The sequence below is a fragment of the Psammomys obesus genome, unplaced genomic scaffold, assembly GCF_907164565.1.
Source record: "Psammomys obesus unplaced genomic scaffold, mPsaObe1.curated_primary_1811, whole genome shotgun sequence".
Classification (NCBI taxonomy): domain Eukaryota; kingdom Metazoa; phylum Chordata; class Mammalia; order Rodentia; family Muridae; genus Psammomys; species Psammomys obesus.
Genome location: NW_026596085.1, coordinates 2307142 through 2320735, shown reverse-complemented (window position 1 = coordinate 2320735; position 13594 = coordinate 2307142). Strand labels below are relative to the sequence as shown.

At 52.5% G+C, this 13594-nt stretch overlaps 1 protein-coding gene across 1 annotated transcript; it reads right to left on the bottom strand.

Annotated features, from left to right (window-relative positions):
- Positions 1-364: 364 nt before the first annotated feature.
- On the bottom strand, positions 365-13559 carry Lmbr1l (limb development membrane protein 1 like). The gene is made up of 17 exons (XM_055627027.1): positions 13474-13559; positions 10884-10968; positions 9533-9566; positions 8364-8503; positions 8111-8214; positions 7416-7542; positions 5674-5742; positions 5485-5549; positions 5135-5207; positions 4965-5048; positions 4804-4880; positions 4185-4262; positions 3808-3881; positions 3176-3266; positions 2858-2924; positions 1182-1343; positions 365-943 (listed from the first exon to the last, which is right to left on the bottom strand). Exons 1-17 carry the CDS (start codon positions 13543-13545, stop codon positions 879-881), a joined length of 1467 nt encoding a protein of 488 aa, XP_055483002.1. The 5' UTR covers positions 13546-13559; the 3' UTR covers positions 365-878.
- Between the last annotated feature and the right edge of the window lie 35 nt (positions 13560-13594).

Below are 13594 nucleotides of genomic sequence, written 5' to 3'. Positions count from 1 at the left end.
GCTTCCAAAAACAAAGACACATAACCTTGGCTGCCTTGGAACTTACAATGTAGACTAGGGTAGCCTCAAAAAAAAAAAAAAAAAAAAAAAAAAAAAAAAAAAATCCCTAGACCTCCTGCCTGCCTCTGCCTCCAGAGTGCTGGGATTGAAGTGTGGGCCACCTCGGCACAGTGGAGGCAGTCAACTTTAAGCTATAGGAAGAACAGCAAGCCTCTGCAGAGCTGTAAGCCTGACTGGAGAGGTACAGCCCCACAGGGCAATAGGAATGCAGACAGAGGGGAAGGAATGGACGGTAGGTTTCTCTGCTTAGTAGACTCAGGACTAGCTGGAACAAGGGTATTCAAATAGACACAGACACCAGCTCTTTACAAAACAAAGAAACCCTGGATCAACTTTATTGCTGATGAGCGCAAGCCTCTCCCTGCCTGCGCCCTTGGTCTCTCCAGTGGTCCAAAGCCCTCCACAGGACAGCACAGTGCTTAGGCTCTGCTGAGCCAGAGGCAAGGAAGACAACCAGTCTCCAGAACCTACCCGGGCCCAGTCCCACCCTCACCCACCCAACCCTATTGCACATCAAAACATGTAAACATGGCTTCAGGCATGGCCTGGAACAGGATTGAGGCAGATCGACGTGTAAACTATTTGGGACCAAGAACTAGGGCCAGTCCCCAGCTCCAGCCCATGCTGAGCCACAGCTACATCTGAAGAGGCAGGAGGCGGGGGCCCAAACTCTGGCTCAGATTATGCAACAGTGCAGACGGTTCAGCTCCCTTCTGCCACCCGCCCCCTCAGATTCCAGGTCCTGAGCCCACCCACCCTAGGGCCCTCCTCCAGGCCTAGGCAGTGCGGGTTTTCTCCCTCTCAGCCCCAGCTGGAGGTCACTGGTGCTTCTTCCCTGAAGCTCGGGGGAAACCAGAGACAGGCAGGGGCAGTCTGTCCAGCCCTGGAAGAGAAGGCAGGCAGTCAGAGGTGACACCGGCCCAGCTTCTCAGAGGTGAGGTAACCAGAATGCACGATGGGTGAATGAGGCAGGGAAGGAGCCTCTAAACGGGCAGCACACCTCCTTCCCTGCACGCCCCACCCCCCCCGCACCCCCCCCCCCCCCCCCCCCCCCCCCCCCCCCCCCCCCCCGGGCTCAGGACAAACTTCCCCACCAGCCAGGATGCTTCACACTCCCTTACCAAAGGCTCGAATCAGCTCTGCCCTCACAGCTGCTGTGAAGGTCTTCACCAGACAGAGGGTGGTGAGGCCGGCAAAGGCTGCGTTGTAGAAAAACACGATGTAGAAATTGCCTAGCCAGTTGAAGCGTCCAAAGTCACCCAGCAGGTCAAAGCGAGTCAGCCCTGAAGTGTAAAGGCCACAGTGAGAAGGGGAATCCCCCAGCCCTCTCCTCAAAGGAGGCCAACTTCCTGCTGCCCCCCAGTGGGCACACCTGAACAACACAACTGCCAGCATCTGCTGTTCTGTGCTAAGGCCATCCCAGGACCAGGTCGGGACTACTGAGCGCATTAGCAGCTAAGTTTGCTCCTATTCCTCCTCCCAGAGACTTGCACCTTTTCCTTCAATGGGCTGCCTTTAGCCCCAGGTATCTCTAGGCGCTATCAGCGTTCCAAGCGGTCCCTAGCTAAGAATCTACAAGTTGGCCATTAAGTTTTCATTAGTGCACAGACGAGTAGCTAAGAGAGACTAAGCATTGAGAGCAAACTGTCAGGGAGCTGCTCTTTATCCCAGTCCCACTTCTAGACAGCTGGGTGATTACAGGGCAAGTTCATCAACTACTCTGGGCCTTGGTTTCCTCAATTTAAGACAGAGAAAGCAACGGGGCTATAATCATGAAGGAGGTACTCATAGTATTTGTGCCAGGCACTATTAAAGCCCCTTCCCCCACTCTGAGTCAGTGCCATAGCCTGGCAGCACTATGAAGCAGAGGATGATGAGGAACTTGTGATTCTTTTGCCCTGGCTTCCCAGGACTGCGAGTGTAAGTCACTGCCCCTAACTCTGTCAAACCCCATTACTGCGTTACAGTAATGTTCAAGCCAAAGACCCGAACCCTCCTTTATATACATTCCCACTGCAGCCATCCTGAAAGAGAAACTTCATTTCCTCCAAATTCCTATGGCATAGAAGACAAAGCACAAACTGAACACTCCTAATCCAGAAAATACAAAACTGGGGCCAAGGGAGATGGCTCAGGGGGCAGATACTTGTTGCCAAGTTGACAGCCTGGGTTCAATTCCCCACATGGCCACATGGTACAAGGAAAGAACCAACTCCTGCAAGTTGTCCTCTGACCTCAGCACATGCTCCGAGGAGCAGTCCCCACCCACACATAAAATACACAAACAAACAAATGTAACTTTACAAATTAAAAGAAAGTTATTGAAGAGATAGTTCAGTGGTTGAGAACACTGGCTGTTCTTTTAGAGGGCCCAGGTTCGGTTCCCAGCACCCACATAGTGCCTCACCACTATCTGCAACTCCGTTTTCCTCATTCTGGGGCTGCAGAGAAGGCTCAGTAGTTAAGAGCACTTGCTGCCCTTACAGAGGGCACAGGTCGGTGCTCAGTAACCCCGTGACCATTGGCACCTCCAGTTCCAGGGCACCTGACATCCTCTTCTGACCTCCATAGGCACCAGGCATGCAGGATGTGCAGGCACGCACAGGCAAACACTCACACAGATGAACCAGTCACTCTCTGTGACATAACTGCAGCACTGTTGAGGCTGGGGCAGGGTGATCGCCAGACCTTCGCAGACCTTCTGCCATAGGGCCTCCCTGTGTAGCCGAGGCCCGAGACTCCCGCAGCAGCTCACGCTGGCCTTGGAGTCAGTTCCCTTCCTGCCTTCCCCGCTTACCAAGGGTTCTAGAGAAGACGGGCAGTGCTGAGCTTAGGACCAGGAGGCAGACGCAGTTCCCAATTATCTGGGTGAAAGAAGAGAAAGAGGCAAAGGTAGCAAGGGTTGCCAGCACTGCTGGGCATGGTGGCACACACCTTTAATCCCAGCACTCGGGAGGAAGATGCAGGCAGACCTCTGTGAGTTCAAGGACAGCCGGGGCTCTTGTACAGAGAAACCCTGTGTGTGTATGTATGAGAGCAACCCAACGAAACAAAAAAAGTCGCCAGCCCAGCTCTCACCCACACCCAGAGGCTTCTCCTCTTCCCACCCAGCTACCTGTGTCATGGCTGTGTCATGCCATCTAGGCCTCAGGCTTCGGAAGAGCGGAGAACTGTAGAAACCCATGACCGAGGACACCATCAGGTAGCTGCCAGTGGGTTAAAGAACTTGCAGCCTCTGTCTGAGAACAGAGCTCTCAGGATCACGCTTTCTGCTTGTGTATGCACAAGTGTATGTGCGGGCAGCAGGTCAGGCTGTGTGTCCTTCCCATCATTCCCCACAGTATTGTTATGCTGCGTTCATGTGTACCTACGTGCCACAGCACATACATGCACGAGGGAAGGGAGGGGCCAACCCTCAGGGGTCAGTTCTCTCAGGGACAGAACTCAGGCTGTCAGCAAGAGCAGGCATTTCACCCACTGAACCATCTTTTGGAAACAATACTTTTTAGGGCTGGAGAGATGGCTCAGCCCTCAAGAGCACTTGCTACTCTTCCAGAAGATACGAGTTCAATTCCCAGCAGCTCACAACTGTAACTCCAGTTCCAGGGGTTCTAACACCCCCACACAGACACACATGCAGGCAGAACACCAAGGCACATAGAATAAAAATAAATTACATATATAGCTGTGGGCGTGTGCGTATAAATGCGGATGGCTGCAGACCAGAAGGAGTTTCCAGAAGGATACAAGATCAGTATGACCTGGATGATGGCACCGAAGGATCCCAGTTTGGAGAAGGAGACCTGGCCCAGGGAGGCATCCTGTGGGGGTGAGGGGGCATTGTTGAGGACACTCCCACTGGGGCCACCAGCACCACCCAGCCGTCCCTCTGTCCTTGACTTCTGTCTCTCTCTCTTTCCAGCCCATCCCCCCCGCCCCACCCCCTTTTTTTTTGAGGCAGTGTTTCTCTGTGTAACAGCCCTGGCTGTCCTGGACTAGTTTTGTAGACCAGGCTGGCCTCTGCCTCCCCAGTGCTGAGATCACAGGTGTGTGCCACCAGGCCTGGATGCCCCAGCCTCTGGAGAAGTGGTGTGAGGACAGCCCATGCCCACGCCGCCCCTTACCGGCATGCCCCGCGGCATGGCAGCCTCATCGATGAGCAGCTCCAGGATGTGGATGGCCACAATGAGCACTGACAGGCCCTGTGCGCAAGCAAGGTCACCAGCCGTCATCCCTGCTCCAGCCACAGCTGTGCCCGAGCACAGCCTCAGGGGCCTTCTCCTGCTTTGGGGACCTCAAGGCTGCCGCTAGCAATCCAGGTTATCCCTGATGGACTGCAAAAGCCTAACTAGAAAAAGCCCATCTCTGGGGCCGGGGATCAACTCCACAGAGCACTTGACCATTGAACCCACCTACCACCCACAAGCGATGGCTTAGAAAAAGGAACCTTTTCCTCCAAGATTATTTCTGAAGCCCTAACCCAGACACTAGATTGTAACCTTTATTCTCACTCCACAGCAAGTCTGTGTCCATTCCCAATAACTTAGTGTGATTTGAGGCAAGGCGCTTGTGTTTCTCCATCCCACAAAGTGGAAATTCATGCTCTTAGCACAGGGCAGGACACGAAGTTACCGCTGAGGAGCAACTTATTATGGACGACAACCATGTCAACATACATCAGGTCCTCCCTGAGGAAGATAAGCACCAAGGGCCCACTTACCCCACCAAGGCTACTCAACCCACCGTCAACACCAACAAGCACAGCATGGCCAGAGGGTAGCCCAGGTTCCGCTGCCAGGCTGACGCCTTCCGCCGCTTTTCTGTGCAGGGGTGGGAGGCTGTTAGTCTACCAAATACTTGGAATAAGGAACTACTCTCCCTGGGGACAGCACCAGGCCACATACCCAGGACGACCCTCTGTGCCTGCAGAGCCAGGACCTGTCTGTGCAGCAGCTCCATGTCCAACGGCAGCCAGCAGGAGGTGGGATCTGAGGGCAGAGAACACAGGCCCTCCAGGCTTCAGTCCTTGCCAAGGCCAGGCCACCACCCAAGCAAAGGGAGAGTTTCCACTCACTGCAGATTCTTCGAGTCAGAGCTGCCTCCTCAAAGGCTGAGCAGTTCAGCTGTTCTTCCAGGTCTTCCAGGAGCTGAGGGTGGGGCGGGAAGGGAGGGAGGGAGGGGCTGTCAGAGGCTCGCTGACCACAACTGCCCCGCTGCAGTCTCTTAACTCTCCGTCACCACCCCATGCTCAGCAGCTTTGTCCTATGCCTTCTAATGCCTTGTGTTCTGACTGGCTCCAGGTGATGGGGAAAAGGACACAGAAGCCAAGCAAGGTTGGGGTCTTCTGCAAGTCAGCATAACTCAACTGGAGGGCCATTTCATGGTTCCGCCCCAGGTGCGCACGAGGCAAGGAGCATGACATACCCGGGGCTTGACCAGCAACTTCCCAGTGACGGAGAACATGCGAGCGAGACCTAGCGGAGTGCACACTGTAGAGGCAAGAGCTGCCCAGTCAGTTCTTCACGCCCTCCCCAGTCCTCCCAGCCCTTCTCAGTCCACCCCAACTGTTGTGGCCCAAGATGTTCCCTTTCTCTTCCAGATTTGGCCACTCACCCAGCAGCAGCAGGACTCCGAGGAAGGAGATGCAGGAGTAGAGATAGGGGAGGTAGTACTCCCAGAAGTCTACGGAGGAGAAGAGACAGGTCAGGCTGTCCTACTCTTCCTGATACTAGGAGGCGACAAGGTTCTGGGTCTACACAAGAAACACTATACAAACACCTAAGGCAATAGGAAAGACACACCCATGCACACGCAAGCACGGTGAAGGCTAGCCTGGGGTCACAGGCAGAGTGGTGGTGGGTAAACTAGGGAACCTAACTTATATACAAGGCACAGCTGCTATCTGGTCCAGGGGACCACAGTTAAACAGCCAGATCCTCTCCCCTGTCAAGCAAGGCAGATATCAAGATAAACCGTGTCATAACTGAAATGGGATGCCGGGTATGGTGGCACATGCCTGTAATCCCAGGAGAACCAGGAGGTCAACACAGAAGGAATTCAAGGACAGCTTTACAGTGGGCTTTACAGTGAACAACTGGTTATTTATTATTTATTAATTTTTAAGCAGGGTCTCTCTAGTAGCCCTGGCTGGCCTGGAACTCACAGAGATCCACCTGTCTCAGCCTTCTGAATGCTTTAAAATTAAAGCATTAAATTTTTAAAAAGGATTTTAAAGCATTAAATTTTAATAAAGGATTAAAATTGTGTGCTACCACGTCTGGCTGACTCTTTTTTTAAATCACTCTGGACCCAGGAGAATATTTCTATATGTTGGATGTGTCCACAGCCCATCAGTTTGGAACTTTAGCCTACAGAAGTGGTGCAGACTTTTCCATTGTAAGAGTGCTACAGTTGACCAAATGCACACAGCCAACTGAAGAGCCAGTATTGTTTTGTTTTGAAGACAGCCTGCGGCCCTGGGCGGCCTCACACTCACACTGCAATGAGTTACCCTGACTTAGTCTCCTGCGGTCTTAAGAGGAAGTAGGATGGGGCTGGAGATGTGGCTCAGTCATTAAGAGCACTGACCGCTCTTCCAGAGGACCTGGGTTCAGTTCCCAGCACCTACAAGCCAGCTCACAGCTAACTGTAACTCCAGTTTCAAAGGATCCAATACCCTCTTCTGGTCTCTGTTGGCACTGCACACCTGTGGTGCACAGACATGCACACAGGGAACACACCTGCACACATAAAAGTAAAGCTTGGAAAAAGAGAAAAAGCTGGAGCTCTGTTTTGGTTTAGATATAAAATAGCCTTTTAGAACGTGAATGCTGCTGTGGGCGGTAAACCATGCCTGCAGTCCCAGCACTTGGGAGGCAAAGACAGGCAGATCTCTGTGAGTTCAAGGCTATCCTCATCTACAAGGTGAGTCCTGCCAAGGCTACACAGAGAAACTCTGTCTTGATAAAACAACACCAACAAAAAAATTTGAATTTTGTCAGGTGATAGTGGTAGCTCACACCTTTAATCCCAGAAAGCAGAGCAGGTGGATCTCTGAGTTTGAAACCAGCCTGATCTACAAAGGAAGTTCCAGGATAGCTAGGGCTATACAGAGAAACCCTGTCTCAAAAAAACAAGCTTGATTGTTGAACACTTGGTTCCCAATGCAACACGCAGAGATGGTGCCTTTTGGGAGTGAGTTCTGAGCACGCATGGATTCGTCAGCTTTACAGCACATGCGGCCCCACTTCACCACAGCCCAGAAACCAGAGCCAAACCACCGCCTGCAGCCTCCGAAGCCACGGCACAGAACTGTCCCTCCTGTAAACCGCAGCCATGGAAAGGTTAGCTCTCACCGTAGAGTGACTCCCTGCTGGCCTTGCTGTTGTCTACGATGGCTGACGCCACCCACACCATGCCCAGCACAAGCAGAGTGAGGAGTATCAGCATCACCACCGTCTCGTAGACTCGGCCCAGGACACCCTACAGGAGGAAGACACGGGTACCCCGGTGTGGGGAAGACAGGAGCCATCAAGCTGTGCCTGGGCTTGGGGGACCCAGGAGGTCTGGATTCAGGACACAGGAGAGGCTGTTTCTCTTATCACTTGCAAACCCCATCCTCAAACCCAATCAGGCCCCTCCTCTATTCTAAGATGATTCCTGATGTCTGCAGACACGAGCTCTCTGCTCTCTGACTTCTGGTCAAACCGCCCACTGCAAAGGTCAGCAGGGAAGCGAACAATGACGGAGCAAGCCTGGGGTTTCCTATGCTTCCTCTCACTTTCGGCATACTGGTTTCCAGCAGCTACAACAGTAAGACGATAACTCTTCTCACATAGTCTCAATTGTTTTAAGTGTCGATGGAGTCTAGAAATGATCTCTTCCCTTTGTCCCGTCGACTTGTGGTAACAATGACTTCTCGTGTTGCTACAGTCTTGTCCTTGTTCCATCCCTTAACTCTGACTGAAGCCTGCAAGTTATCTCCTTACGGCAACTCCCTAGAATAGAGCTCTGCTTCTGCCTTGGGTTGACTAATATTTCCTCTACTTACCTTTCTGGAGCCGGCGAAGCCCTCAGACTCTGTGAAGAAATATGCAAAGGGCATAAGGAAGATGAGGGACAGGTTGGAGAAGAGGAAGACGAGGTTCCAAAGACCTAGAGCCAAAAAGAAAAAGCAGATTTGGTCATTAAGGTGGCCAATCAATAAGAATTGGCCCAGAGACAGGTAGGTGACATGACTGGTTGCCCCAGGCTGCGTGGGCCCGTCCCATTCCCTACCCCGAGCTCCAGCCTGAGCCATATACCATGGATGAGGGAGCCATTGAGCCACTGGATGTAGTAGTTCCGAGGCAACGAGAGCAACACCTCATTGCTGATGATGGAGAAGGGCAAGAGTAGGACAGCACCCAGGGCAACGGCCAGGGTAAAGGTGCACAGCTCCAGCCTAAGAGGGAAGAGGTCAGGTCAGCCCAGCACTCACTGCCCTGCTGCCCTACAAGCCATTTCTTCTCAAGGGCACCTGCGGCTTTTAGAACCAGCTGTAGCTATCCAGCTGGGCTCTGCCTCCTGCCATCTCACTAACCCTTACCTACAGGGCAGCCTTAGCACGTGGGGTGGGTACCTGACTACCTGCCTTGTCACTTGTCTAGGCTATCCTGGGAACGTGATCCTCCCCACACATGCCTACTACGCATGCCAGGAATGCCAACAAGCAAGGGGCAAGACTTCTCCTCTCTGCTTAGGGATACAAATTTCTGAGCTTGCCTCTTTGTATGGATAAGAGCTCCTCGCTGTATATGGCTATGCCCTTTAAGAAGGCATTATCACAAAGGATAAAGGCAAGCTAAGCCCCAACTTCATAGGCAGGGCCTGAGCCATAGATGGCACCAGCTGGAAACAAATGTGAAAAGGAGAATACTGCCTTCTGGTCTGTCACCCCAGAGGGGCCTCTCCACATTCCTCTGTATGTGCAGCTGGCGAACGAGGACTGCCTACAATGAGGGCTTTCCTCAAAGAAGCAAGGAGTCTTTGCCCTGGGGATGGGAAGAGGGTTGTTTTGTATTGTTTTGGGGGGAGTGGCAGGGGTTGAGACAGGGTTTCTCTGATCCCTCGGAGGTTTTAAATCTTCAACAAACCCTGTCCTGTTTCAATAGGCCTGTCTCCCCTGCCATTCCCCACCTACATTGACAGTTGGAAGGTGAAGCCAAGCTGAAGCCATTTCCTGGTGACTCAGGCCCCAGGCAATACCCAGAGCATGAAGCTCCTAGAAGCTTCTGACCTAACCAGGGAGACAGGAACAATGGCTTTTCTGAGCATCCCTGGGATGAGGTAAAGCCAGAATCCAGAAATAGGGAGGAAGTAGAAATTCTTTCTCCAGTGGATGGAGGACAGCTCCTTCTCTGCACTCAAGGGGACTTTCTAGATCCCACCTCCTAAGTCACTGGAGTCGGGTGTTGAGGGTGATGACACTCACGCAATCTTGTTAACTGTGGCATCCTCATCATCCACTGCAAGAGACAGACAGGAAGGGGAAGCAGCAGGGCATCAGTGGGCAGCTCTGGGAGCCAAATGCAGTAGAGCATGCCCCCACACCCAGCATGAAGACAGGGCTGAAAAGAGGCTTGGGGAAATCTTACACTACAGACCTTACAACCTATTCTCCAACCAAGCTGGCCATTTAGTGACACAGAATATGCCCGGAATGCCTCCCTCCCCACCCTCCCCTTCATCACTGTTGTAGCAGGTTCCTCTTCATGTAGGCTTAGATACAATAAACAACCTGCAGTCTGTGTGGCTGTTCACCTCAGTGACTGGGTGAAAGGAAAGCAGTGCTAGAAGGGGAAGAGCGGGTTCCCAAGAGAAGTCCCCGAAGGAACAGCGCTACTGTAGATGGCTTGGCTGGGTGTTTGAGCAGGTTGGGTTGAGGCTCTAAAAGAAAGTGTGTTTCTGACCCCATCAGAAACTTGTGGGATGCAAAGCCACGGTCTGAGAATACTCAGTCTCTCTACAAAGAGAAAGACCACCATTACACACCCTGGGAGAGGTTGGGTTCCAGTGCGGAAGCACTAGGAAAGGAAATGACACAAACATATGATCTCAGCAGCTGACCTCAGGTTCAGAAATGGCCCTCACTCGGGCCTCCCAGTGACAAGGCACCTGGTGGATGCCTATTTTATAAGAAGAAACTGAGGATGAGAAAAGCTACATGGATGCTAGGTGGTAGCAGCACTTGCCTTTAATCCCAGCACTTGGGAGGCAGAGGTAGGCAGATCTCTGAGTTCAAGGCCAGCCATGTCTACAGACCGAGTTCCAGGATGGCCAGGGCTACACAGAGAAACCCTGATTCAAAAAGGAAATAATAGAAAAAAGAAAAGAAAAGTTACACGGACTGAGATGTGGCAGCACACATGATAACATGAGCCTGGTATTTGGGAGACAGAGACAGGCAGGCGTTCAAGGTCATCCTTAGCTACACAGACAGTTTGAGGCCAGCTAGGAATACAGGAGATGTTGGCGATAAGACAAAATAAAATCAAGAAACAAGTGCCTGATTTTGAAAAATCCACAATAAAACATTTGTACTCTAACTTAAAAATATACAGATAAAGTTATGTGGGGTGTCCAGAGCTTGCAGACATTCATCTATCTAGACTTCCTACTGCCACCTTAGCTCTGCTTGTGGAAGAGCAGGGGCTGAAGAGGCCACAGATTCAGAATAGCCAGCGGAGGGCCGATCCTTTCCCAACAGGCGCCATCACCCACGGTCCTCTGAGGATGGCTCCATGGCAACTGAAACCCTGGAGAAGGCAGGGAAGTGAAAGTACCTGTGGTGAACTCAGCAGGCTTCTTGAAGCGGGTCAGGAAGATGTGGCAGAGAATGTACAGTGTGGCAAACAGAAGTATTGAGATCTGTGGCAAAAAAGCAACCTGGAATGAGAAGTTCTAGAGGCACCAGCACACTCCACAGCTGCAGGGCCTCACTGTAAAGCTCCACTCGCCCTGGGATGTTTCTCAGTGGTGCCTTCCTTCTAGCTAGCAGGGCCCCAAGAAGGACCAAATGGAGGTTGTCCCGCATCCCTGGGAAACCATGCCAACAGTGCCAATCAGGCCAGAATGAGAGACTAACTTTGAGAACTTTGTGGAAAGTAACAGGCTTGGGAAAAATGTCTACGTTTTCTTGGCACAGCCTCTTACTCTACTCCAGTTGCTGTCATGAGAAAGTATGCTTCAGGAGCTACTGTGTACGAATCACATTTATCAGAACTTGTGCTCTGTTGATTCCCTCAGGACCTGAAACGTCAGGTCTGCTCTGGCAAACTCAAGCCCATTTAGCCCAAGAGAAGGCTTTAGTCAGGCCCAACATTTCCAGAGCTGGTTATCTGTCACTTGAAAAGTTGTCCTGACACCCTACCACAAGTAACTTCCAACTTCAGGGCCAGGTTTCTTAGGACCTACTCAAGGTCCTAAGTGGTTAGACCTCCAACTGACAGGGCAGGACAGGGACAGATTAATTAGTACATGTGTCACATCTCTACACTACCCCAAAGTCAGAGAATACATATATGTATGTATGTATATATATGTATTCACACATATAAAGATGTCATTGCATTTGAGTGGGCAAGGACAAGCTCAGTCTCATGTGTCTTCTAGTCTCCGAGAGGAACTTATGGTACAGGAACTCTATACAGTGACAAGCAGAGACCAAGAGAGTCCTGCCTCTAGAGTAAAGCTGCAGCTTTTGACTTAGGGACCCCCACGGAAGGAGCATGTGCAGCGGCTGCTGCATCTTCACAGCAGGGTGCTCTGCCCCACTCAGCCTGGAGTGTGCGTAATAGCTAAGGCAGAAGAGCTCAAAAGGTCAGGCTTGGAGTTCCACCCACTTCCAGTAGATGCTAGGTTGTTTTCTCTCTCTCTCTCTCTCTCTCTCTCTCTGTCTCTTTCTGTCTCTCTGGAGTTTTTCAAGGAAGGGTTTCTCTGTGCAGCCCTGGCTTTCTTGAAACTCTGTAGACCTGGCTGGCCTTGAACTCAGAGAGCCACCTGCTTCTGTCTACCAAGTGCTGGAATTAAAGGCATGTGCCACTATCCCCTTATCTAGATTGTTCTTTAGCTTCTAGATGGGAGGAGCTCCAAGGAGGAGGCACTAGAAACCTTCAGCTGTCCTTGGCTGGAGCTGATGTCCTTAGCTGACGGCTTAGACAGCAGCAACATATAAGAAGCACTTTCTCAGGGCTCATCCCTCCAGGCTGTCAGCATCTTAGGGCCTGGATGCGCTTCCACAGTATGCAACAGTGTGTTCCTCTCCCCAGGAACACATAAGGGATGCTACTTGACTCATTCTTCTGGGGCCATACACTTTCCAGCCCTCGTTGCTAATGGCAGACCTACCTATCCTCTTTCCCTTTACCCTTTCTTCAACCTAAGCATACCTAGGGGTAGCCTGAAGCTCAACCTGAGAAAATTGAAGGATGACTCCATCTATGCTCTCCCCTCAATTCAGTAAGGCTTATTTCCACTCCTCCAAACCCTGCCCCTTTCATTCAGTATGTGCAGAGCTCTGTGGGAGAAACAGCAGACGCGGAGATGATCATTCAAAACAGGCCCAAGGAAAATAATACTTCCCCGAGTTCCACGGTGGTGCTCCTAGGCTACAGTTCACTGCTGTCTGGAAGGTTCACCTACAATTCTAGGTTACCCTGAGGGTACAAGAAACACAGACTTGATGTGCTCAGGACCACTTCATGACAGACACACACACACACCCGCCACTCACAGGAGAACTCCGCGAAAGGAAAGCTTTGGAAACTCAGCCTTCCAGAGTGTCAAACAAACTATCAGGAAGTGGAGTGGTGCGGGGGGTGTGTCGATGTGTTGGCTTGTGTTTGGCACGCCGCATGCCAGAGGCCCAGGATTCAATCACTGCTGAAGGGGGAAACTTTGGGATTTCTCCATCTCCACATCTTACAACCCCGTTCGGACAGGATTCCTTTCCACCTCAGTGGGAGGACCCCCCCAACACACGCACCCCCAACTCTTCCCTCGAGCCACCACCTCACTTCCCTAGGTAACTGCTAAATGTGACCGAGTCTCCCTTCATTCCAACACCGGCGACGGTTGGCCGCTCTCCCCGGGCCGAGCAGCTTCTCCACCCGGGAGAGGACCCACCGCCGGGAACGCCCCCCGGGGTGGGGTAGGAGGGGCGGGGGAGGGGCGAGCAGCAGAGGAACGGAAACCCGGCCGCTTTGTTTACGGCTCGGGGACCCAGCCGGCCCGACTCCGGGGCTCGCCGTCGGGGCCCGGCCCTCGCAGGGGCCGAGGTGCCCGGAGCTCGGGCGGCCGGACTTCCCGTCGCCACCGCTGCCCGCGCCCCTCCCACCTCGGCCCGGCCCCTTCCCGCCCAGGTCCCGCACTCACGATGCACTCGCGGACCCGGTCGTGGAACAGCTGCTCTCGCACGGATAGCACTTCGTAGTCAGCTGCTTCCATGCTCTGCTCAGCATGACTGGGGCGGGGCTGTCTCCGGGCCCGGGGAGGA

Excerpts from the sequence above, each read along its gene's own strand:
- Lmbr1l (XM_055627027.1), bottom strand. The coding sequence starts at position 13,545 with ATGGAAGCAGCTGACTACGAAGTGCTATCCGTGCGAGAGCAGCTGTTC. Across the intron at positions 9,567-10,883 it reads GCCTGCTGAGTTCACCACAG|TGGATGATGAGGATGCCACA; the intron begins GTACTTTCACTT and ends TGTCTCTTGCAG. Across the intron at positions 5,049-5,134 it reads TCTGACTCGAAGAATCTGCA|ATCCCACCTCCTGCTGGCTG; the intron begins GTGAGTGGAAAC and ends CTCTGCCCTCAG.